General features: G+C 41.9%; 2 protein-coding genes across 3 annotated transcripts in view; one reads left to right on the top strand and one right to left on the bottom strand.

Moving 5' to 3' along the window:
- Window positions 1–10,509, top strand: part of CLCC1 (chloride channel CLIC like 1) — a 27,266-nt gene extending 16,757 nt beyond the window's left edge. The window contains exons 7-11 of the mRNA XM_077765567.1: window positions 1,603–1,696; window positions 3,131–3,228; window positions 3,488–3,634; window positions 6,418–6,759; window positions 8,192–10,509. Coding sequence (XP_077621693.1) covers window positions 1,603–1,696; window positions 3,131–3,228; window positions 3,488–3,634; window positions 6,418–6,759; window positions 8,192–8,449 — 939 coding nt within the window. The 3' untranslated portion in view covers window positions 8,450–10,509. The remainder of the gene's footprint in view (window positions 1–1,602; window positions 1,697–3,130; window positions 3,229–3,487; window positions 3,635–6,417; window positions 6,760–8,191) is intronic.
- A 1,365-nt stretch (window positions 10,510–11,874) lies between these two features.
- GPSM2 (G protein signaling modulator 2) overlaps window positions 11,875–13,258 on the bottom strand; it is a 52,321-nt gene continuing 50,937 nt past the window's right edge. For both annotated transcript variants that reach the window (XM_077765566.1, XM_077765565.1), the window contains exon 15: window positions 11,875–12,305. In XM_077765566.1, coding sequence (XP_077621692.1) covers window positions 12,078–12,305 — 228 coding nt within the window. In that variant the 3' untranslated portion in view covers window positions 11,875–12,077. The remainder of the gene's footprint in view (window positions 12,306–13,258) is intronic.

Genomic DNA, 13,258 nt, shown 5'->3' with positions numbered 1-13,258 from the left:
GAGGAAATGTCCAGCTGCACACCTGCACCTGCTGTTTTGGGTCCTTGACCAGTTGGCTTGGTCCTCATTTCCACAGCCCAGTTCCTGACAGGTGGCAGCTGGGCAGCTAAATCAGAATAAAGCTAGGTAGATACGTTTTTAAAGATTTAATGTAGGTAATTTAGGGGTATGTCCTTTTATTCTTTGCTAGAAAAGATACCAAAAGATTATTTTTTGAAAGTTTGGTTATTTTTTGAATGTGAAAGTGCGTATTTTGATGGTAGACGATTTAGAAAAGATACACAGAGAGCTTTGATTTTTTTAAATTACTTATAATTTTATCACCTAAAGATAATCTCTGGCAGTATTTTGAGATATTTCTTTCCAGTCTTTTTTCTAAATTTTAATTCTTTCGGGGCACCTGGGTGGTTCAGTTAGTTCAGCATCTGACTTTGGCTCAGGTCAGGATCTCACAGTTAGTTCATGGGTTTGAGCTACGTGTCAGGTTCTGTGCTGACGGCTCAGAGTCTGGAGCTTGCTTTGGATTCTGTGTGTGTGTGTGTGTCTCTCTCTCTCTCTCTGCCCCTCCCCCACTCATGCTCTGTCTCTCTCTCTCTCAAAAATAAATCATGAAAAATAATAAAAAAAAATGTTTCAATTCTTTCAAAATTGGGATCATACTGAATATAGAAAGTCAAGTGGAACACTACTCTTCCTGCCAAAATAGCATGACCATTGAAGGGCAGTGTTAGATCTTTCTAGCAGGGTGAGTCAGGTAGCAAAACATTTTCGATGCATTTATCTGATTTAAATCATTGTGATACATCTTTAACTTTTTGCTCTAAGTCCTATCGCTTCCAGAGCTAATTTTTTTACAGATTAAAGGAAGAAAGTTTGGTTGAATATTGTTATTTTGGTGATTTCCCTCAGGGTTTTTGGTATATAAAAGATATATTTTCTTTATATAGACCGTTTGTGCTGAAAATCATCCAGAGCAAAACATTTTATTGTGAACTGTAAAAAGAAAATGAGAGGTATTTAATATATATATTTTGGGGTGTGCTGTGAATTATATTTGAACTAACTTTTTAAAACAATCTTTTCAGTAGAAACGTTTTCCATTCTTGTCAAAGGATTTACAAAGAAGGCAGCTGTAGTTCTTTATCCTCCCTTGTATTAAGACTGTGCTTTGGCGGCACCTGGGTGGCTCAGTAGGTTAAGCATCCATCTTTGGCTCAGGTGACCATCTCACGGTTCATGGGTTCGAGACTCACTTCCAGATGTGTGCTGACAGCTCAGAGCCTGGAGCCTGCTTCAGATTCTGTGTCTCCCTCTCTCTGCCCCTCAACTGCTTGTGCTCTGTCTCTCCCTCTCTCTCTGTCTCTTTCTCTCTCTCTCGTAAAAATAAACGTTAAAAAAATTTTTTTTAATGAAAAAAAAAGGACTGTGCTTTGCTGTGAGTGAAAAAGAGCTACTATTTTAAAATAATATGTACTTTTTTGTATCAAAAAAATGTGAACAGTCTGGCATCTGGTAAAGACACGATTTGAAGTAAGGTTTTTGGATATGTAGACATGACCTCACATTAGCAGCCACTCACAGCTCCCTTTTGGTGTTGGTCAGCTAGCCTTCGCACAGCATCAGGCCGAGGTTGCCAAGATGGAGCCTTTGAACAATGTGTGTGCTGAGAAGATGGACTGGGTCGGAAGTCTCTGGGGTAAGGTGTTGGCTCACTGGGCCTTATTTTGGGTAGAATTTCCGAGAAGGAGAGAACGTATTAGTAATTAGAGAAATGATAGAATGCTGGAAGGAAGCTTCCCATGACTGAGTGAATCTTCAGTTCAGAAGAACATGCAAGAGGAGTCAGGTTTCAGACCGTGACTCCTGTGCTCCTGTAAAGTCACAGGGAAGGAATAGGACCTGTCTTGGCCGGCTCCGGTGTCACTTGTCACCTGTCTTCTCCATTGGACTGTGATGGAGCCTGTGCTCAGGTCGTTCATCTAGTCCTTAGGAAGAGGGTCCGGCATGTTTATTAAAGAAGTGAAGCAGTATTTATATAAATTAGTATCCAGCTTAGACACAATCTCCTGATAATGACTTATGAAACCTTATATGAAATGTAACTTTACATTTTTTAACTAAGAGGAAAATTATTTTAGTTTTTATCTCACAGACTTTATAAACATTCTCACTCGTGTTGACTCTCTTTTAATTCTGCATATCTAGCAGTAGGAACGGCTTAGTGTTCAAAGGCACCTTATAAATGCACGTCTATAATAACTGACCCAGAATAGAATCTCCGTGGATTGCACACAGCAGGGTGTCCAAATTAGTGTCTCTTCAAAAGTTATGGGAACTAAACTAATGCAGCCTTGCTTCCTGGCCGCGGGGGACGGCTGACTGCGTCCACTGGCTCAGGCGGGTGTGCAGTGTACTGTCCATACGATGGACATAACATTTAGAAAAATTGGGAGAAACTAATGTTCTTTATTTTGTAATGTACGAATTGGTGTCTTTTTTTTAATGTTTGTTTATTTTGAGGGGGAGAGAGCATGCAAGCCGAGCGGGGCGGGGAGGGAAATCCCAAGCAGGCTGTGCACCAGCAGCGTGGAGCCTGCTTGGGATTCTCTCTTTCTCTCTCCGCCCCACTCCCACTCATGCTGTCTCTTTCAAAATAAATAAAAATCAAAATTTTATCGAGACAATTCTAGATGCACAGGTAACTACAGTTCCATAAAACAGGTCCTGTGCCCCCTTCCCTCATTCCCCCTGGTGGGACCATCTTCCACAACTGCAGCAACACGGCATCACGGCCAGGATGTTAACGTCCACATAATCCAGCAGTCTCTCATTCCCCAGTTTTACTTGGGTTCATTTGTATGTATTAAGAACAGTTTTTAATACTTTTTAGAAATTTTCATAAAATATGTTTTATCTGCCTAAGACTTGAATGATTTGAAGGGATTTTGAAAAACATTTTGGACAAAGGTGAAAAATGTGTAAGTCAGTGTTATAGGCAGTCTGTTTGTACAGCGTTTAACCCCGGTTGGTGGCAGGGACAGGGACAAAACCAAGATGTTGTCTTATTTGGGAATGAAATGCAGCTTTTTTTTTTTTTTTAAATGACTGTTTTGTCTGTGTCTCTAAATAGAAGTGGTTAGAAGTTCATGGACCTATAAGGATGACCCGTGCCAAAAATACTATGAGCTCTTGTTAGTCAACCCTATTTGGTTGGTCCCACCAACAAAGGTAAAGAACTCGTTTTGTCAAAATTACTTCTGCAAAGTCAAAAATCCCTTGTGTTTATTAAAAGTTAGTGTTTTCACAGTCATTTTGCTAATAGTAAACCTTTGCTTTAGAAAAAATACTTGCATTACAAATGATTTTTAGATTAGAAAGCATTTCAGCTTATGAACATAGTCTCATCCCAGTGCATGCAAAGTTTGGCATGTTCTATGCGCTCAACCATTTGAGGGAAAAATTAAGTCGCAGTTATATCTTGTTTTAGGCACTGGCAGTTACATTCACCAACTTTGTCACGGAGCCATTGAAACACATTGGAAAAGGAGGCGGTGAATTTATTAAAGCGCTCATGAAGGAGATCCCCGTGATCCTTCACATCCCCGTGCTGATCACTATGGCGTTGGCTGTCCTGGTTAGTACAGAGCACCGTTGGCTGTTAACGGGACTTGCCGGAAAAAGGCAATTCTAACATTACAGACTTTTTTTGCTGTTGTAAATGAGGCTCAATCATGCCTAATGGCATGAAAAGATGATTTTAAAGTGATACAGATGTTTTTATACTTGTGTATATTCCTTGCTTACATGTAGAACAAGGAGATAATTCTCAGGTTTGACTGTGGGTGTCATGGTGGGGACTTGAATGATAACACCCTTTTCACTTTGTTCACTTGGTGAATTAATATACGTGGAATCAGTTGTTTGTGTCCTCTTCGAGAAGGGGGGCCTGTTGCAGTCTGAGTTTTTGCAGCACCGAGCAGGGAAGAGCGTTGGCTGTAATGGAAGCCGGCAGGGACGTGGAAGAAGGTGGCGTACTGAATACTGTTTGGGGATCCGGGAACAGATGTTTATCACATAGAAACATTACTCGTCAGGGGCACCTGGGTGGCTTAGTCGGTTAAGCTTCCGACTTTCACTTAGGTCATGATCTCGCGGTTCGTGGATTTGAGCCCCGCATCGGGCTCTGTGCTGACTGCCAGCTCAGAGCCTGGAGCCTGTTTCAGTCTGTGACTCCCTCTCTCTCTGACCCTCCCCTGCTCACGCGCGCGCTCTCTCTCTCTCTCTCTCCTAGAAATAAATAAAACATTAAAAAAAAAAACTGTAAAAAAAAGAAACATTACTCGTCATTCATCCATGGCCTCTTCAGCTTTCTTATCGTTGATTTTTAGCTTTTACCCTAATAAAGCAGCTGTCACGTAAAACAAAATACGAAGAACTCAGATGTGCCATGGGAAAAGCCAAGTTTGTATCTGTAAAGAAATTAAGCTATTTAAACTTTACAACTTTAAATTTCAGCATTTACTTTCTGTGATGGGTGTGAATATACACCACACGTGAGCAATCATCAGACAGTACCTTCCAGGTTTAATCATTAAATTAAAAAGGATTATCTTCCCTGAGGATATAAAATTTACACGCCTCATTTGCTTTGAAATTGTTCCTGTTTTGTTTTTGTTTTTCGGGCTCGTGATTTCAGGAATCAGGTTTAGAGGTATGGTTTTGTTAGGCGACATGGTTTTGTTAGGCGACGTTAATTGTGTAGCACCGCAGATTTCCCTGGACTGACCTGGGGCTACGTCCCGATAAACCCATCGTAAGTTGAAAATAACAGTCGGTCAAAAGTGCATTTTCGACACCCAGCCTACAGGGCATGTAGCTTAGCATAGCCCACCTTAAACGGGATCAGAGGCTCGTGGTAGCCTGCAGTTGGGCAAGATCTTCTAACACAAAGCCCGTTTTATAGTAAAGTGTCAAGTATCTCGCCCCGTTTATTGAATATTGTACTGAAAGTGAGAAACAGCGGCTGTGCGGGTAGGAGTGATCTGAGCGTAGGGTTGTTCATCCTTGCGCCCGCGGGGCCGACCGGGAGCTGCCCTGCCCAGCATCGCCAGAGAGGATCGTACCCCAAATCGTTAGCCCAGGAGAAGATCCAAATTCTAAATTTGAAGTACAGTTTCTACAGAGCGTGTGTCACTTTCTCACCATCGTGAAGTCTCACAGTTGTAAGTCGAACCATCGGTAAGTGCCCATAGTCCAGCGTCTGCCGAAAACCATCATCTGTTGTTCATCTGCGTAAGGAAAGGGCTTCTACTGCTTCTGTTTTCACATAGTTTCTCTAGCTCCGTGATTTTCTTTTTTTTTATTTTTTATTTTTTTTTTTAATTTTTTTTTAATGTTTTATTTATTTCTAGGAGAGAGAGAGAGAGCGTGAGCAGGGGAGGGTCAGAGAGAGAGGGAGTCACAGACTCTGAAACAGGCTCCAGGCTCTGAGCTGGCAGTCAGCACAGAGCCCGACGCGGGGCTCGAATCCACGAACCGCGAGATCATGACCTAAGCAAAAGTCAGACGCTTAACCGCTTAACCGACTAAGCCACCCAGGCGCCCCTCTAGCTCCGTGATTTTCAAATTGTTTCTTCTCAGGACCCTTTTGTACTCTTAAGAACTGAAGCCCACACGACAAAAACAAAAACAGAGGACCGCGAAGAGCTCTTGCTTATGGAGGTTTTATTTATTGATATCTTACCATATTAGGAATTAAAACGAAGAAAAATTTAAAATGCAAGTCCACACAAGCACACAGTCGGTGAGCTGTCGGAGTGAGGAAGTCATTCCAGCCCCAGAAGATTCAACGCTCAGAAGGAAAAGTGAGGAAGACTAAGGCCTTTGAAGTAGAAAAAAGTTTGACCTCACAGAGTCCCTGAAACTGTCTCAAGCATCCCCCCAGGGGTCCCTGGGCCCCACAGTGAGAAACGCTGCCTAGTTTTTCATGAAATGGGACCCAAAGCCTGTTGAAAAGTCACCCTACCTGAGCATGTTTACATCACGATGTGCAACTCTGATTTTTAGCAATTACCTTACATGGTGGGTGTGAAAAGAGATAAGTGATGAGCAGTTACCAGTTAGTACCTATCGGTTTAAGTTTCTGGGCTTTAGCCAAAGTGCCCCTGTTACAGTTCAGGCAGAATATGTTCTGCTGGCCGAAATGTGTGTGTAACACTTCATGATTTCTCACATTTTATTAGCTGGTCTGGTCTAGTATTAATCTAAAGAAGAGATCTCTGATGAAACACTGGTGAAATAAATATGTTTATGTCTCTAAATGCCACAAGTCAAGTTAGGTAATTTTGTTAGCATCCTGAATAATTTCATTGTGAGTCAGCCATTAAATACTCAGGACTCTGTATCTTTTCCTTCTAGAGTTTCTGCTATGGTGCTGGAAAATCAGTTAATATGCTCAGACAAGTAGTTGGTCCCGAGAGAGAAGCACCCCGGGCACTTGAGCCGGGTGACAGAGGACGGCAGAAAGAAGTTGGTTATAGACCCCATGGTGGAGCAGGTGATGCAGATTTCTATTATAGAGGCCCGATCGGCCCCGTTGAGCAAGGCCCTTATGACAAAACTTATGAGGGTAGAAGAGATGTTTTGAGACAGAGGGATGTTGACTTGAGACTTAAGACTGGCAACAAGAGCCCCGAAGTGCTCCGGGCATGTGATTTACCAGACGCAGAGGCGAGAGAGCGGCCCAAGGCGGTGCCCAGTGTAAGTCAGCAACTGTTCATTTTGCCGTCCCGTCACGCTAGGCCTGCGGGCTTCCTACAGAGCTTCTGCTTAAGCATTGTTTTCTCCCTCACCTTTCACAGTTAATTATTATTGTAATTGATATAATTGTTTACGCTCTCCTCCTTTCTAGTCAAAAGTTTGGCCTTCTCAGAAGAAATAAAGCAGGATTTCATTTTTATGTAAAATACTATGTAACAGTAGTTAGAACAGGTGGTAGTTCGTATGAAATTCATTAGAAAAAACGAGGAAGCATGACTAACATTTCTGCCTTTAAAGAGCTCAGAGAGACGTCCTCACTGAAGGCCCGGAACCCTGGGGAACCCGCAGGAGGGCCCTAAAGATTCAGCTGTGGAAGGGGGGGGGGGGGGGGGCCCCACACCACACCACACTTTCCCAAGTCTTTGGTATCATTCATTGGCTGGCTAGACTCTGCTTTCTACCTGCAGAATGCTGAGGTGTTTTCTCTACATTATGGGCCATTTAAAGGAACATTTCCATTCCTCTTTGAGAGAGGAATTTACATGATCATTTGCAAAGTTCAAGTTGCAACTGTAACCTTTGAGAAATAGCTGTGAGCCCAGTAGAATCTAGGACATTCTAGAATCCCTTGCAGGGAGTTTCTTATAAGAAGAAGAAACATACCTGCATACCTCTAGAAAATTTTCAGATGTGCCTTTCAGCTTTAATACGTAATGTACCGCTCATCCCAAATCCTCAAGTGACTTCCATCTCACGAAAAGGGAAAGCTAGTTATCACAGTGACTCAGGGTTCCTTTGATCTGCCCACAGGCCCCCCCCCCTTAGTCCATGGATCTCTCCTCCTGCCCTCCTGCTGTGCTTACTCTCCTTCAGCCACAGTAGCCTCCTCGCTATTCTGTGAACTTAGAACCTTTATACTTGCTGTTCCCTGTCTAGAATGCCGTTCCCCTATATTCGCATGGTTCATTTCTTCAGGCCTTTACTCCTGTATCACCTGATTTAAACCCAGTGTGGTACTTTGTTAATTTGTTGCTTCTTGCCCCAGGCTCTTTGGAAGTTCCAGTGAGAGCTTGGGTTTTGTCGGTTTTGTTGCTGCTGTATCCCCAGCACACAGAACTTAATGCAGACTTAATAAATAATTCAAATGAGTTATTCTCAGCAGGCAAGAGGAGTTAGCAGCGTTTACCAGCCCTCTTGACTTCTCCTAAATCTGGGCCACAGACCACCTGCCGAATTCCTCAGTCCCCATCCCTCCGGGTATGGTTCTGTGAGGCTTAGTAGCGTCCGCGCCCTTACAGTACAGCACCTGAGCTGGGATCTGAAAGAGTTCCGAGTTTGATGCCACAGATCTGCATAGGAACTTGTTAAACATGTTTGATTCCTGAGCCTTCACGTTACGTTAATTAAACAATTAAAATGTAATTCCCTACAGCATAAATTACCTGTTTTGGATGCAAAGCCCAAAGAGATTGGTGGAATCCCAGGAGGAGGCACTCCGCCAGAAAGCAGCACTGAAAGCAGCCAGTCCACTGAGCCTGTCTCTGGTCCAGAGACATCAGAGAAGGCGGAAGGTGCATCTGCGGAAGAAAAGGGCCAGCTCCGGACCGAAGCCAGAGGCAGCCCAGAGGAAGGCGGTGCATCCGGCCCCGCCAACTGTGGAAAGGATCTGGATGGTGGCCCACGGGGCTAGAGGAACACAGACTCGGACCACAGCTCTGAGGCCATCTTTGGGTTTTGTAAAGTATACTCTTTCTTCACAGCCATGCACTGTTCTCTCCACATATTCTGACATTTACAGGTGCCAACTTCTACATTAATGATGTTTAATGACCATCAGAACAAATGAATACGCATGTGTTTCTGTTCTGTTTTTAACCTTTTGTCAGTTTAATTTCGTTTTCATATTGACACCTCCCATCAAGTTTTAAAGTGTTAATTTTGGAACAGGATCTCCTAGATGAACACATGGCGAGTACCACTGATTTCAAATAAAGAGGTCAGTTTGAATCCGGGGGGAATGAAAAAGAAGTTAATGGTTCACAGGCATAGATAGGAACCAACTAGCCAACATGCATGTTGCCTAGCGGGGAAGTCCCAGAACACCTACCTTAGTCAGTAATCTGTCAGTTGTGCATTGGATTCGATGTGTTTCTGCAAGTGGCAGTACTCAAAACTGTTTTTAAGGAAAGTCCACTGTCACCAAGTTTACCCCCTTCGGTGTCTTAATGCAGCCGCCAGAGCGTGTGTCCGTTTGTCTCTGTGTAAGCTGGCCCGGCTCACCATGGCTTTGTCCTTCCCTACCCCATCTCCGTCTCTCAACTCTTCCAGCGGTGACTGGGCCCGCTTCCTGGCCACCTCTCCTACTTTACCCTCAGCTAAGACCGAGCTGAAGATTGCCAGGAGAATTTAGTTAGCGCAGTTTAAGTTGGTAATCTCACTTTTACACAGTTCGTAGACTTTGAGAATAGCTGTATTCTTTGCCCACCAAATATGTACTTTACACATTGGTCGAGTACATTATTTTTGCTAAACAGCATAATCTCTCTGCATCCTTGGTTAAATATTTAAAAATGCCATTGTCAAGGAAGATTTTTAAAAATCACCTCAGCAAGAGGATGTAAAATTTAATGTTAATATTTTTTTAAGTTTATTTTATTTTGAGCGAGCAAGCGAGCAGGAGAGGGGCAGAGAGAGAGGGAGACACAGAATCTGAAACGGGCTTCAGGCTCTGAGCTGTCAGCACAGAGCCTGATCCGGGGCTTGAACCCGTGGACTATGAGATCATGACCTGAGCTGAAGTCAGACACTTAACCGACTGAGCCACCGAGGCGCCCCAATGATAATATTTTCTAGTTTAATATTGCAGAATCTTTAGTATGTCAGCAAAAAGGTAGTAATTTTTTCCCCAAAAAATGCAACAGGATTTTGTGTAAAAATGTAGAACAGAGTAGATGAGTACAACATGAACTAATGCAAGGATGCCTGCAGTTTGCAGCGGGTTTGTGAACATCAATAAATATAAAAGCCTCTCGGGTGCCTCGGTGACTCGGTTAAGCGCTTGACTTCAGCTCAGGTCATGATCTCATGTTTACGATTTCAAGCTCCGCGTCGGGCTCTGAGATGGCTCAGAGCCTGGCACCGGCTTCAGATTCTCTCTGCCCCTCCGCTGCTCATGCACGGATGCGTGCGCTCTCTCCTCTCAAAAATAAACATTTAAAAAGATTAAAAAAGCCTCTTTGAGGACCAGACCTGTTCGCTAGTTGGGGACTCTGCGCGCAGGGTGGTTAGGTGTCCTCTGAGCTGTGATTGGACTCTGAAGAGCTGCAAATGCCTCAGGCGAGACTGTAACAATGAGAGTGAAGTTAATCCTGTTTGAACTCCTGCTTTTATCAGTAAAATGTTAAGTAAAATTTCATCTTTGTGTTCTTTTACTACAGATAACCATTTGGGGATGCAGTCCACTTTGACAGGTAGCAAAGCGACATACTACTGCTGTTGAATGATGACAGCAGTTTAGGGAAGACATTAAGGCAAACTGAACAGATCAAGGCCAGTTTATAACTTGGAGAAATAGGCTTGTTTATTGTCCCAGTTCATATTTATCTTTAAAATTAAGGATTATAGTAGGCTTTTAGGCAAATCAGTAGGGTATATAACTTTTTAAAAGCAGTTTTTAAATGGAGTAATCTTGAATGTTTACAGGGTCTAAGAACTATGGTATACACAAAATAAACACTTATTTTTACATTATTGTGGTTTGGTATGCGGTCTTGTTCGTTGAATATGCTTATAAGAAAAAACCCCATGAAACTTACATGCAGTTTCTTGTTTTTTTAAAAAATTTTTCTTAATGTTTTATTTATTTCTAGGAGAGAGAGAGACAGCGTGAGCAGGGGAGGGTCAGAGAGAGAGGGAGACACAGAACTGGAAACAGGCTCCAGGCTCTGAGCTGGCTGTCAGCATAGAGCCTGACGCGGGGCTTGAACCCACGAACCGTGAGATCATGACCTAAGCGAAAGTCGGACGCTTAACCGACTAAGCCACCCAGGTGCCCCACATGCAGTTTTTAAAAGGATGCTATCTAGGACATTATATCCTATGTATAATATATAAACCATAAAGTGATTCAGGTGTTAACAAAGTAGTCTGGACAAAATTTGTTGGATCTTAGAACCAAGAATACTTTTTTTTTCTTCTTGAGCCTTTAATGTGATTCCAGATTGAGTAACTTTCTTCTGTTTTATTTTTGTGAACATTGGCCATTTGGAGAAATGGTTCTCCCTGCCCATCAAGTCATCTGAAAGACTCTGAGGAAGGACAGAGGTCCAGAGCCCCAGATACCATCCCAGCTGTGCAGAGTCAAAAGCAACCAGAGGTGAATGAGTGCTGGGTGTGGACACTTGCGTTTTACAATTCAGCCTTAGCCTGGGCCCTGCTCTGTCCCACCCTTGGGTCTTCTTTTGCTAAGTTTCCTTCATGTCCCGTCGTATTACGTACCCTGGGAAACTACCTTCAGTTCCGGAGGGTGGGGGGTAGCTTAATGACAACGGAGGGCTTAACCTGTATCTTTCATACTTAAATTTTGTGAGTTTTCATCTGTTCTCTATTTTCATGACCTACGTTCTTGATATAACCACAGGGGTTTTGATGTTTTTTTTTTTTTTGACATTAGGTCTTAAAAACTTTTACAGCAGTATTTTGCAACAGAAGATACAATTTTAAGCCACCCATACACACACACTTTAAAATTAAAGGGTCCAAAACATGCTAAACATTTATTTCTTAGAGTTGCTTTTATAATGGCTTTTAACTAATAACACTGAAAATGATTTTTAACAGAAAAAATCTAGATTCTTTTAATGAGACTATATAATTTTACACATTGGTCAATTATGTTATTTTTTACTAAACAGCATCATCTCTTACTACATCCATGGTTCAGTATAAAAAATGTCAAGATTAAAAAAATTATCTCAGCAAGAGAATTAAATTCTAGATTCATTTATGTTTCTACTTTACAAACATTAGGTAAAGGAATCTAACAAGTTGCCAAAGAACACAATCCCAAGCACTACTCAAAAAAGTTGACGAAGCACCTTGTATAAGACACCTCCACCGTGAAACAAGTGAGTGTCCAGAGAAATGTGAATTAATGCTATACTATTAAAGGTTAAATATTTACATCATTCTAAAAACATTTTAAGCTGTATTACAGTGCTATAATTTCTCCTTTTAAGGAAAAAAAAAATTCCCCTGCAGTGTTCTGAAAGGAAAAAAGGTCATTTAAAAAAATATATCCATAATAACTAGTGGTTTGCTTATTTTTTTCCTGTATTTTTAAATTCCAACAAAGCATTACTTTGCAAAATGTCCTTCAGCCCAAATTCAGTGTCTCTGTTTTGATCTCTTTGTAAAAGAACTCTCTGTTCATCCATTCTTTTTGCCTGAGAACGTAAAATCAGGCTAAAAAAGTCTTCGTCTGGCACTGTTGGTCCCTTTGTAGTGGCAGGTGGTGGAGCACATCTTTGATCATCTAATCTGGACCCCTGAAAATTTAGGAGAAAGAGATTAAAACATAAATATCGTAGGGAAGGAGAACACCAGGTTACATTTTGTTTGTCATCACAAGAAAAACTTTTTTTTGCCTCGTCTCAGAAATTTAATCTTTAGACCTGAAACCTAATAAAACCCTTCCAAAGACTTATAGAATCAGAACATAACAAGTACTATGTAGAAGCACAGCTGTAACCTCAGGCTTTGCTAAGATTAACTCAGATACAAGGTCAAAAAAAAGCTACAAGGTCAAATCTTACATATTCAGCATTGACAACTTACCCAAATCCTTAGACATATATTATGTATAAAACCCGTGCAGCACTACTATGTCAGGTCAGGGGTCAGCAAGCCATAACCTGCTGCCTGTTTTGTACCAAAAGTTTCCTTTCTGTTTCACCACAATGCTCATTTGTCTACAAACTTCATGTGGCTGTTTGCCTGCGACAGCAGCAGAGGGGAGCAATTGTGAAGGCCTGAGACGCCTACAGTACTTTCTATGTAGCCCTGTACAGGAAGCTTGCCTCGCCCTATCTTAAGCATTTAAATCTGTTACAAACAGGCCAGATTTTTTCCTTGAAGTTCTAACTTCATGATTTTGTCTGTTTGGGTGCTCTCTCTTTTTGAGAAACCTGGCTAGAGGTTTGTCAATTTTATTTTTTCAAAAAACCAACTCTTGGTTTCATTGATCTGTTCAATTGTTTCTTTGGTCTCTATGTTGTTTATTTCTGCTCTGAATTTTACTATTTCTCTTCTCCTAGTGGGCNGGTATGATCTCAGTTCTTTTATACTTATTGAGGGCTGCTTTATGTCCCAGTATGTGATCTACCTAGGAGAATATGCCATGCACACTTAAGAAGAAAGTGAATTCCATGGCCTCAGGGGGTGTAGAGTTCTAAATATATCTGCCAGATCCATCTGGTCCAATGTGTCATTCAAGTCCATT

The sequence above is a fragment of the Crocuta crocuta genome, unplaced genomic scaffold (assembly GCF_008692635.1).
Source record: "Crocuta crocuta isolate KB4526 unplaced genomic scaffold, BGI_CrCroc_1.0 scaffold274, whole genome shotgun sequence".
In the NCBI taxonomy this organism is placed as follows: Eukaryota; Metazoa; Chordata; class Mammalia; order Carnivora; family Hyaenidae; genus Crocuta; species Crocuta crocuta.
This window is presented reverse-complemented; position numbering and strand designations above follow the sequence as displayed.